This window comes from Carcharodon carcharias, chromosome 10 (assembly GCF_017639515.1).
Source record: "Carcharodon carcharias isolate sCarCar2 chromosome 10, sCarCar2.pri, whole genome shotgun sequence".
NCBI lineage: Eukaryota > Metazoa > Chordata > Chondrichthyes > Lamniformes > Lamnidae > Carcharodon > Carcharodon carcharias.
In genome coordinates, this window is record NC_054476.1 from 137,064,293 (window position 1) to 137,076,986 (window position 12,694).

The following is a 12,694-nucleotide window of genomic DNA, read 5'->3' on the forward strand; positions in this document are numbered from 1 at the left end:
CATCCAGAGTACAGTGCATCAGTGAGTGGGAGTGGTTTGAGAACATGGCTATCCTGAAGTACAAGACCCTCTCCATTGAGGGGAGAAAAATACAAGGTCATCAAAATAGGTGAAGGAATACCCCGGAAAATGATGGAAGTTGTGGCATGATAATTTAACATTCCTCCTGTTGTCCCCTTCATTTACCTAAAACATGAATCATTAGGTTAAAAGCAAAATACTGCAGACGCTTGAAATCTGAAATAAAACAGAAACTGCTGGAAAAACTCAGCAGGTCTGGCAGCATCTGTGGGGAGAGAAACAGAGTTAACATTTTGAGTCCGTATTCTCTACTTAAAAGCATGTATTATATATGTGAATCATTAGATTTAGTAATATGCTGGATTGGATTATAGATTGGATTTATATTAAAACACAGCGATCTGGGAATAATATTCCACAATTGCATTTGTCTGCAGAAGTTGATAGTTTTTGAAATTCTGAATTCCGATAGTATTCCAGATTAATTTCTTTTTTTTTTGTCTTCAGAACAATCACCGAGATGAAATTATTGAGGAATCTGTTCTTGCTGGTCCCCTGCAACTGCAACAATACAAAGCCAAATATGTATTTAGAAAGTCAATGAAGTAGAGAGCCATTATCAAGTTTAATAAAAAGACAAATGATTTCTCAAGAAACTCTGAACACCAAAATAATATCAAAAATTATTATTTTATGTATCTTTTAAGTTATTAATATTCATTGGCATTCATTAAAGCACATTTCATGCAAATTTTGAGCACTGCAGTGAATTAGGCCTGATATCTCTTATAACACCAGCATGACTTTCTATTGGATACATTGTGAAGCTCAGTCCTGTTGTTCCCATACTGCTGCATCAAAAACTTTAGAGCATATTATAGTGAGCTCAGCACTACCATTTACTGCAAAGATGTCTGGAAATAATTGGATTTTCAATTCTTTAAAAATTCTTTAAGTGCTTTAGTTGAAGTTTGTTGATTTTTCAGACTGAGAGCATTTGATATTGTTAAATAGGTTTTGACTAGGCATTGCTTTACAAACCTGCCATCAGGACTGTGGTGTATTTGCATTCTGTCGCGCAAACTTCAATGAGTGAAGGAATGGAATCAGAGTTGAAACTTTGCTGATTTTTTTTTTCAAAGGATATAAACCAATTTCAAGAATGGCCAAGATCACAAAAGAACTGTTGCTTGAAAAAGCAATTCCAAAACACTCCAAATTGGAACAAGTCAAGAAAATCAAGTAAGAAGGATTGATACAATTTTCTCATAAAACATAATGCGTGTAAGATCTGCCATTCATTTTGAAAGTAATATGCATCAGTAAATAAACCAGGGGATACAGTCTCAGAATAAGGGGCAGGCCATTTAGGACTGAGATGAGCAGGAATTTCTTCACTTAGAAGGTGGTGAATCTTTGGAATTCTCTGCCCAGAGGCTGTGGATGCTCAGACATTGAGTATGTTCAAGACTGAAGTGGATAGATTTCTATGAAGAACATCAAGGGATGCGGGGATAGTGCAGGAAAATGGTGTTGAAATAGAAGATCAGCTATGATCTAATTGAATGACAGAGCGTGCTCAAAAGGGCTGAATGGCCTACTCCTGCTCCTAAAGACCTGAACATCATCTTAAAAGTGGTTATTCTAAATTTATTTCAATGTGTTAAAATTGTCAGGGTAAATTATGTGAGTTGACTTTCAGCCTTGGAAAACTATCAGCAGTTTTATAAAACATTGCGATCCCAGCATTTTTTTTAAGTTTACCTACAATGCTTGCTAGATTGTTATATGGCTGGCAGTGGAAAGGTGATGTTAAACGAGCAGTAACCTGATACTTGAAGAACAAAGCTCCAGAACAATTTACTTCTATTTTGTAGAGGAATAACTTGCCTCTGTGCATGTATTTAATGTCACAGTGAATGGTAGAATATGCATTGTTGTACTGGGAAAAGAAAAATCTGTTTAAGCAAAATGACAGGCAAAATAGGAACTGCTTGTGTAGAACCTGGGAAGATTCCAATGATACTGGTACCTCAGTTGGTGTTCATATTTCTTTCAGATTTAATCACTCTATTTTTTGTCTGTTTCTATTCAGTCTTTCCAACTTGCAGTTGAAAACGAGTGATTTAGATACAAAGTTATTTTCCCAGTTACGGAAGTTGGAAGAACTGGATGTGTCTGGAAATCTGTTGACAGAAATTCCAGACAACCTGGGACTTGTCAACCTGAGGCTTCTCAACTGTGCCAGTAATGATATGGAGCAGATTACATCACTGAATCAGTTTAAGAATCTCGAGGACCTGAATTGTGAGGATAACTTGTACTTGACAGTAAGTGATTGAAAACATTATTGAGTTGAACAATACTGTTGTGATCATCTTTTGGCATCATTAAAGCTTTTAAGGATTTAACTAGAATAACATTCTGTTTTCAGATCCATATAACACATCCCTGAAAAAAATATATAGTTTTCTACTCCTCTACAGGTGTACTGGCCTTTCTCCCTCACTTCATGGCACATAACGTCGCCTAACTACCCAGAGAAGGCAAACACATTTCTGCAACACCTGGCTGTCTCTTTATTCTGTCTTTAGGAAATGAAGTAATTCTCTGTGGAGAAGTAATCCCTTAAGGCACGGCTAAGATAAGGCACTTACTGTTCAATATTTCTGCTTTAACAGCATCTTTAACTTGTGTTCATGGCAATACGTGAGTATCTAAAGTCAGAATTTCCTGTGATCTGAAGCTTGTGCCCTTTTGCATGTCGTGTGTGGAGTAATGTGTCCAGTATTAATAATTGGCTGCTAATTGTAATAAATAGTAGTACAGCTGAGACGTAGTTCTCACATTCTCCTGTCTTTTACAAAAGGTGACAAATACCAAATTTATAGATCAAACTGTTTAAGCTAAAATTAATAGATTAACTTACAGGTTAAACAATATATAGAAACAGTGAGGCTTAGCAAAGTATTAGAATACTTAAAAACACCTCGCTTACTAGAACTGTGTAAAACATTTCAAAGCTTGTGCCTCTGAGCCTGCTGCAATGCTCCTCTAAGTCACTGTAATGAGACATGACAGTGGTTCATGGGCCAACTTTATTTCTGATATTTTGGTCCCATTCCTCTGAAAAAGCATCTCTGATCTGTTAATGCTTCACCATAACAACTCAGCTGAGGCTGGGAACTTGGGCAGTGGGATGGGTTGAACCTTTGTCCATGCCTGTAATATCATCAATCATTATTACATTGTGGCTAGATCACAGTATTGGCCATCAGCCTCTTTATTTAAAAGAATTTATATCTTTTGAACTGTAAAGAGTCAAAAGGGTGAAAAATGGCTTAGTTTTTGGATTGGAGCATGGCTTCTTGCGAAACCAGCAAATCATCTTATGTTACCATTTGCGTGTCGCATGTATTTCTGCTGCCTTCCTCAGTGTCCTGCGGATGTTGTAACACCCTTATTAAAAAGGGATGATTTTAGGTTATGTTTTATTTGCCTTCCCCCTCTTCAGTTTAGTCCTGTGTTATATTCTTTGAGGGAGAAAGGAAGGATATCCAAAGCTAAAGCTCCCTGAATGACTAAAGAAATTGAGATTAAAATTAAATAGAAGTTAAGTTCATTCTATAGTAGAAAACCTAGCAGAGTACAGAAAATGCAGAGAAAAACTAAAACCATATTGGGTGGTGAAGAGCCACTGTTTCATGGCAATGGGATAATTGTGATTCTGTTTTTATCATGAGATTCCAGAACCTTTAAAGGCATTTTGAAGATCACATTCCATGATTTATAAATTAGCAAATAAATAAATGACTGGTCATTTCTATTTTTATTACAAGATATTTTGCACCATATTACTGGTGTTTTGAGGACCTGTTACTCTTATGATTCCAATCATTTTTCTATAAAAACTGGAAATGAGTGACCTTAATGACGGGAATCCTAAAAAACTTCAAACAGGGGGAAAAAACACCCAAATTCTGCTAATCTGTTATCACATCTAAAATGTTTTAATAACATTATTACATAGATAACATGTAACTCTTGTTTATTTCTTTTTAGATCTGTGACATCTACAAGGTAATGTACCTGTTGCCTAATCTCCGGCGACTCAATGGCAAAGATATAACATCCAGTGCAAATCACCTGAGATTTGTCAACAGCCAAAGGCTAATGTCTTTAGTGAGTGCATGGTAATAGATTATCGTTTTTGCTTGATGAAATTGGGGCTTGATTTAAATTTGTTTTAAAAAATACCATCTTTAGACCATTAAGTTAATTTACAATAAATCCTTAAAATACAATAGAAGGAGGGTAATAATGCTCTGCTGTTAAGTATATGTTAGACTTTTAACAATTTGTGTGGTTATCTGAGGCATGCACTTGAATCTATGTAAAATATATTTGGAGCTGTGTATTGGCTATTTTAATTGATTTTCAAAGAACAATTCCTGTTTTGTTTTTCCTCTCACTCGATATTTTGCCCTCCACCTAATTTTTCATTTGTTACTTTTCACATTTCATACCATTCCATTTTTTTTAAAACCCTGTACTTGAACGTCAAATGATGATTCTGGCTTCCCAAAAGCCCACATTCCTTACATCCCTAAGTTCCAATTCTGAAGCAGAATCATTTCTGCCAACCTCAGATTATCATAAGAAAAAGGTGGAGGATTTTTGAACCAAACTTTTGTAAGAAAGAATGTGCCAGCATTCATTTATCAGAGCATTAGTTTTTGTTTTAATTTTCTCTAGGTAACTGATTTGTGGGAGAAGAAGTACAATTTCCAGCTCTCGAAGCCCCCTACAGCTGCTGAGATAAAAGCAGTTGAAAAAGACTTTGTGAAAATTGCAATTGCTGAAGTTAAATATGGTCCAAATTCCCTGAGTGAATTTACAAAATGGAGGGTAAGTGTTTTTTTTTTTGACATTTGCCATACATGTTGTTTGGGATTCTGGCACTTTGTTCATGTTAAGCAGGTGAAGGAGTTGATTTAATTATTATGACATTAAAGCCAGAGCACCCCACACGACTCATAATCTATTTTAAATTATTCACTCTGAGCATGTTGCTGAAATTTAATATAGTAAACAATCTCCCTTGTTCTATTGCAGCCTCTGCTCAGTGCATCCCATGGTGAGCTGGCTGACATTGGGCAGTCAATGGAGCAAGCAAGCAAACCAACATCCCATCACTCCATGGGTCCATGTGTTGGGATTGCCAAGTGCTGTGCTTTCATTTTGACCAATTGCTTACTTGTTTCCTTTATTCATTTTCTGGAATAAATATCTTTGTATGATGCTGCCTACACTTCAGAAGTAATAATTTTAATTTCATTTTTCAATATGCTTAACCTGTATTTATTAGTATTAGAATTTTACAAGCACAAGCTTTACAAGCAACAATTTGCCAATTTATGAAAAGTAATGTTTTAGAAATAATTTTTGAGCAAGTAATTGCTCCTGTTGAATGAAAAAAATTGAAAAGGACAATTGTGGGATGAGAGTGCTTTAGCGTAGGGCAACCTTTGCTCAACATCCTGGGAGAGAGGGATATCTTAAGGTGACATGAAGATCCAGATGAAACAGCTAGTGATGAGTATGCCGGTTACCCAACATTACATTTCGATGTCTAGCATGTAAAGGTGGCCAGCACATCACAAATGCACACTTAACCTGTTGCCTGAAGACCAACTGATGACTGTTCTCTATGGGGAAAGATAAAGCTGGGCAAGTTGGAACTAAGTGAATAGCCCTGCAATGACACTGGAACCGAACGAACCTTTTTTGACAGAGTTGGTAACCTGGCACCACAAGCTAAAAGGCTCACCGCTCAGACTTGTCCAGTGGTTACAGAGTAGGATCATGTGAAAATTCAAAATACCAAATCATTTAGTTGATGTTGTTTTGAATTAACCAAATATTTGTAATCTTATCTTTTTAGGATTATAGAATCATTACAGCGCGTAAGAGGGCCATTCAGCCAATCGTAGCCGTGCTGACTGTCCTAAAGAGCAATTCACGTAGTGTCATTCCCCTGCCCTCTTCCCGCATCCCTGCACATTCCTGCTTTTTGGATATTTAGAAAATTTAGAATTGAATCTGTTGTGACTGTGGTCTTCACAGGGTTAAAATAAATATCTTAAACTTCTTTCTGGTTGAGAGATCTAGGAGTAGAGAGCACATCTAAAAATTGAAACAAAACCTTTCAGAAGTTAAATTAGGAAGCACTTCTATATCAAAGAGTGGTAGAAATTTGGAGCATCCTTTTGCAATAGTAATTGATGCTAAATCAATTGTAAATTTTAAATTTGAGATTGGTTATCAAAAATCAAAGTACTTAGGGCTATGGGCTAAGGCAGGTATATGGAGTGAGTGGTGTAACAAGACTGAGGTGCTAAATGGCCTACTCTTGTTTCTGTGTTCTGATAGCCTGCATCTTTGTGGGCAGATTTGAGTTTTTTTCACATATTAATACTTATGTGATTTGCTTCCTAGGTGGAAATGATAGCTACAGAATTTGTGACTTCTCTACTGCAGCATGAGAAGCAGGTGTCCTCTGACTTAGAAGGAAGTGAAAATGAAGATGAGGATGAAAACAAAGCAAATCACACCGATGTAAGACTTTAAAATGTTTTCTATGTTTAATTTTAAGGACATGTCCCTCATTTTTATTTGGGATAATCCCAAACTGGAGGAAAGTCATTGAAACAATATAAAATTTGAGAATTATCTATTCTGTGAAGTTGTGATATTTGCCATCCCACTCTACATATACAGACTGCTTGTGGACCAGTCCTTTGTTCTTTTTCTTCCCCATTGACAACAAAGTCTTGATGTTTTTCTTATAGTACCAGAATGCTCTTGAAAGCTTATTCCCCGCCCACCCTTGAGGAATGATGATACTGTTGATACTGCTTATCTTAAGCATGTAAGAAATAGGAGCCAGGAGAAGGCCTTATACCGTGTTGAGCCTGCTCCACCAATCAATAAATTCATGACTGAATTTCTACATCAACTTTACTTTCCTGCCCTTTTCCCATATCCCTTGATTCCCTTAGTGCCCAGAAGTTTATTGATCTTGGCCTTGAATATACTCAACGAGTATATACTCACAGTTCTCAGAGATGGAGTTTTCCAAACATTCACAATCTTTGAGTGATGACATTTTTTTGTCATCTCAGTCCTAAATGGCTGATCCCATATCCTGAGTCTATGACCCCAGTTCCAGACTCTCCAGCCAGGGGAAACATTTTCTCAGCATCTGCTCTATCAAGCCTCTTAAGAATTTTCTTTGTTTCAAATAAATCACCCCTCAATCTTCCAGTCAGTCTCTCCTGATAGGACAGTCCGCACATTCCAGGAATCAATCTAATGAACCTTTGTTGCAAACTCTCTAAGGCACATATACTCTTCCTTTGGAAAGGAGGCCAAAACTGTACACAGTATATCAAGGTGTAGTTTCACAGAAACCTTGCATAGTTACAGTAAGATTCCTTTACCCTTATACTGCAACCCCCTTGCAATAAAGACTGAGATACCATTTGCCTTCCTTAATTGCTTGATATTACCAGCATTTTAACTTTGATTTGCACACAAGGGCACACAAGTTCTTCTGAATCTCAATAAATACTAGTCTCTCACCTTTTCAAAATATTCTGCTTTTCTATTCTTCCCACCAAAGTGGATAGTTTCATATTTCCCCATATTATACTCCTCCTGCCATGTTCTTACCCAATTACTTTTATGCTTCATATTCCTTTGCAGCCTATTTATGTTCTCCTTATAAGTGACTTTCCCACCTACCTTCATATTGACTCGACCACAAATATTTTGGTGTTGATGCATATAGATAATTTACTTATAATGTGAAGAAAACCAATTGTAATCTTGAAAAAGGACCACATTTTGGTTTAAAATTCAAGTGATATCCCATTGAGAGGGCTTTCCTAGAAACCAGTGTTGATTTCTAGTGTCTTTGTCCCTTTCCACCATTTGATTGTCTCCATCACTCCAAAAGGGCTCCTAAAAAAAATGTTGGTGACCCCTGTAGATGGTAAGGCTTCACTTGATCTGTTGCACCCACCAGGACCTAAAATGGGAGGGAGAATGCAACTTCTTGGTGTATATGATGGCGACAGTATTACAGGATTATTTCTCCTTGAAATGTTGTAAGGATATAGAACTTATCTAGCTGCCTATCACATTCTTGTTTGTATGCAGGTCCTTAGTTCTACTAGAAGAAATACGCTGCGCCCTCGGTCCTCCACCGCAGCATCTTCAAGCAGAAATACCAGGGTTCATGCTGCACAGGATACCACAAAGAGTAGAAAGCAAGTCAGTTCTGGAAGAGCTGAGTTGTCACAGAATGACACTGAAGACATTTCCAGAAAAAGTATGAAAACTCAGGGTGGAAAGGAAAGACAAACTGCTCCGATGGCTAAACATCTCAAGGAAGACAATAGAGTTGAAATGAAAAGGGAAACCAGGACTGCAAAGAGGAATGGTTCAACAACTCCGATTGCAGTCAGTAAAGAGAGTATTCCACGGAAGAAATCAAAGTACAAGGTAACTGGCTTAGGAATTACTACAAGAATTTATCCTATGTTATATTTCCTGAACTCAGGAGAACTCGCCAGGGTCAACTAGACAAGAGCACAGAGGCATAGAAACTGAAGAACTCTGGTCCTACCTAAGTAAGAGGCTGATGCTCAAAGCACCTCTTCTGGGAGTGTGCTTTCACTGCTTCACAAGTGATTTCCAACTTCTTGGAAGCCATTTTACCCATCTTTAACTTTACTTATCTTGATCTGCACTTCACTGGCATGGGAGCAGCTTATGCAGCTCTACCTTGGTCCTCTGATGAGGAACAAGAGGAGCAGAAGCAGCACCAACATCCTGGTGTGGAGAGGAGAAAAAGAGTGACTGTGAGGCATGGGTGTGAGATGGCACAAAAATGAGGATGAGTGTGACTGGATGGGGATATTTGGAGGTGCCTGGAGAGAAAAGAACGAATGGAGCTGCAAAGTGTGTTGCTCTGAGGAGTATTGTGCAGGAGAATGCTGGGAAATTCGGAGTGTGGGGCTTGGCACCTGAAAATCTTATGAACCTCACCTTTCCTGCCCTCCTGAGGTTCTTAACTCTCTTGGGGCATTGTATCCCTACTTGGCACCACACCCCTGCTGCTCACTCCTCGGCCACTTCCATCCACAACTGCTTTGTTTGAGAGGTTGGCCACTTCTTCTAGCTCTTAGCAAACACCGCCTTACTTCAATCTTTTAACTTTCAGCAGAACCCCCAGATAAGAGTCAGACCTGGGGGTCAGCCTTCCCAGGTCTTTTTTCTATTCCTGTGGACACTGAAGCTATTTTGATGCCTGCTTTAACTAAAAATCCTTCCCTTGACTGGTTTGGTGCATCATTCCACCCACCCTCTATCATTGGGAAACCCAGAAGCAGGATGCTGATGCACTGCTAATTTAGAGAGTCATGGCAAAGCCATTTGCTCAATTGGACAAATTCCTGACCCATTGCTGGCATCTGTTAGGGTAAAATTCCACCCAGTTAAAACTTGGAACAAGAAAGAAGGAAGAAGCATTCACAACAATCTTCAGCCAGAAGTGCTGAGTGGATGATCCATCTCAGCCTCCTCTGGAGGTCCCCAGCATCACAGGTGCCAGTCTTCAACCAATTCGATTCACTCCACATGATATCAAGAAACGGCTGATGGCACTGGATATTGCAAAGGCTATGGGCCCTGACAATATTGCAGCAATAGTACTGAAGACTTGTGCTCCAGAACTTGCCTCATCCCTAGCCAAGTTGTTCCAGTACAGCTCCAACACTGGCATCTACCTAGCAATGTGGAAAATTGCCCTGGTATGTCCTGGTATAACAAATCCAACAGTGCTATCAAGCAGTACCTGCTTAGCAATAACCTGCTCACTGATGCTCAGTTTGGGTTCTGCCAGGATCACTCAGCTCCTGACCTCATTACATCCTTGGTTCAAACATGGACAAAAGAGCTGAACCCCTGAGGTGAGGTGAGAATGACTTCCCTTGACTGCAAGGCAGCATTTGACCAAGTGTGGCATCAAGGAGCCCTAGCAAAACTGGAGTCAGTGGGAATCGGGGAAAACTCTCCACTGGCTGGAGTCAAACCGAACGCAAAGGAAGATGGTTGTAGTTGTTGGAGGCCAATCATCTCAGCCGCAGGGCGTCACTGCAGGAGTTCCTTAGGGTAGTGCCTTCGGCCCAACCATCTTCAACTGCTTCACCAATGACCTTCCTTCCATCATAAGGTCAGAAGTGGGGATGTTCGGTGATGATTGCACAGTGTTCAGCAACATTTGTGACTCCTCAGATACTGAAGCAGTCCATGTCTAAATGTAGCAAGACCTGGACAATTTCCAGGTTTGGGCTGACAAGTGGCAAGTAACAATTTCACTACACAAGTGCCAGGCAATGATCATTTCCAACCAGAGAGAACCTAACCATCACCCCTTGACATTCAATGGCATTATCATCACTGAATTGCCCACTATCAACATCCTGGGGGTTACCATTGACCAGAAACTGAACTGAACTAGCCATATAAATACTGTGACTACAAGGCAGAGGCTAGGAATCCTGTGGCTAGTAACTCACCTCCTGACTGCCCAAAGCCTGTCCACCATCTACAAGGCACAAGTCAGGAGTGTGATGGAATACACTCCACTTGCCTGGATGCGTGCAGCTTCCACAATACTCAGGAAGCTTGACACCATCCAGGACAAAGCAGCCTGCTTGATTGGCACCCCATGCTCAAACATTCACTTCCTCCATCACCGACGCACAGTGACCGCCGTGTTTTCCATCTACGCAATGCACTGCAGAAACTCACCAAGGCTCCTTAGACAGCCCCTTCCAAACCCACAATTGCTACCATCTAGAAGGACAAGGGTAGCAGACACATGGGAATGCCACCACCCCTCCAAGGCATTCACAGTCCTGACTTGGAAATTTTTCGCCGTTCCTTCACTCTCGCTGGGTCAAAATCCAGAACTCCCTCCTTAACAGCACTTTGGGTGTACTCACAGTGGTTCAAGAAGGCAGCTCACCACCACCTTCTCAAGGGCAATTAAGGACGGGCAATAAATGTTGGCCCAGCCAGGGACACCCATAATCTGTAAAGTGAATTTTGAAAAGTAGACATTTTCTGCAGGTCCTGCCAAATTTAACAATAGGACCTGTTTCAAATTACCTTAACAGGCTTTGAATTTGACATATGTTATCATATTCCACAATTATTCACATTAATTATTAAGCACCATAGTGAAGAACCTAACTTCTTTTTCATCTAGTTATTAATTTCACATGATATTGTAGTATCTGTTTATTACCACCATGTGGCATTGTGACTTACATCTACGTTATACTGCAGAGACAGTTGCTCTTAGTGAAGCAAGGTAGAATGGAATAATAAGTTTCCAATAAGAAACAGGGGAAGGAGCTAAACTGAAAACAGTTTAAATGCGCTAATTAAAATTGGAATTAAAATTAGATTGAGAGGGAAATTGAGGCAAAAATGAGGTGCCACAATGCATTGGTGCACCAATGAGCTGTGCTGTATGGTCTTATGTTTTGAGAAATAGCACTGACAAGAGGATTGGCTTCCTGAACAGTATGGAGACCTGAAAATCAGGAATTAAAGCAAATACCCTGGCAATACAAAGTGGGAGAGGGAGTTTCATAAACCTGGACTGGTATCATTGTTTGAATGCAATGTTAGAATGCAGCTGTGGAAATCCCTCTGGCCGATGTGACTGGCCCTCATTGAAGACCTACAGAACTGTGGGGAGGAGATCACCAAAGATTAAAGTTCCTTATTTTTAAAATTATATTTAGAAGTTTTTTTTTAAGTCTGGATACGTCAGGAAACAGTTCCTCCAGTATTACATTCTCCTCTGTTGGATGCCAATAAACCTAAAATCATACATTTACTGTGCCTTTCAAGTACACAAGTAAATTTCAACAGAGATAGAGGTATGCTAAGGGTGCAGACCTGCCATCTATAAGCTTGAAACCCATGTAGTTTTCAGTTACTGGTGAGTCAGTCGCTTCTGGCTTAACTGCTAAGAGAAAATAAACTGTTTTTTGTGAAGGGACATTGGAACTGATGTTGCTCTGCTACAGCCCCCATTTCAGAGTTGAGCTTAAAACTGTTTAATGAAGAAACAAATCAGGATGTGATGTGAGTCCCACAGGGGTCTGTACTGGGGCCTCAATGTTTTACAACTTACATCAATGACTTAGATGAGGGGAGTGAAGACATGGTAGCAAACTTTGCCGATGACACAAAGATAGGTAGGAAAGTATGTTGTGAAGAGGACGTGAGGTTGCAGATGGATATAGATGGGTTGAGTGAGTGGGAAATGATCTGGCAAATGGTGTTTAATGTGGGAAAATGTGAAATTGTTCACTTTGGCAGGAAGAACAAAAAAGCAGAGTACTACTTAAATGGAGAACGGCTGCATAATTCTGAGTTGCAGAGGGATCTAGGTGTTCTAACACGAGTCACAAAAAGTTAGTAAGCAGGTACAGCGAGTAATTAAGAAGGCTAATAGAATGCTATCCTTTATTACGAGGGGGATTGAACATAAAAGTAAGGATATTATGCTTCAGTTATACAGGAC

The 12,694-nt window shown here is 39.4% G+C and overlaps 1 protein-coding gene across 4 annotated transcripts in view; it reads left to right on the plus strand.

The window, feature by feature from the left end:
- Positions 1 to 12,694, plus strand: part of lrwd1 (leucine-rich repeats and WD repeat domain containing 1) — a 48,334-nt gene that overhangs the window by 4,450 nt on the left and 31,190 nt on the right. For 2 of the 4 annotated variants that reach the window (XR_005944276.1, XM_041198111.1), the window contains exons 2-7: positions 1,164 to 1,263; positions 2,117 to 2,351; positions 4,084 to 4,203; positions 4,777 to 4,929; positions 6,520 to 6,639; positions 8,245 to 8,589. Coding sequence is in view for 3 of the 4 variants with exons in the window: in XM_041198111.1 (XP_041054045.1) it covers positions 1,184 to 1,263; positions 2,117 to 2,351; positions 4,084 to 4,203; positions 4,777 to 4,929; positions 6,520 to 6,639; positions 8,245 to 8,589 (1,053 nt within the window). In the remaining variant the exon portion in view is untranslated. Of the gene's footprint in view, positions 1 to 1,163; positions 1,264 to 2,116; positions 2,352 to 2,507; positions 2,731 to 4,083; positions 4,204 to 4,776; positions 4,930 to 6,519; positions 6,640 to 8,244; positions 8,590 to 12,694 lie in introns of those variants that run through there. The other 2 variants (XM_041198112.1, XM_041198113.1) reach the window with 2 other exon arrangements.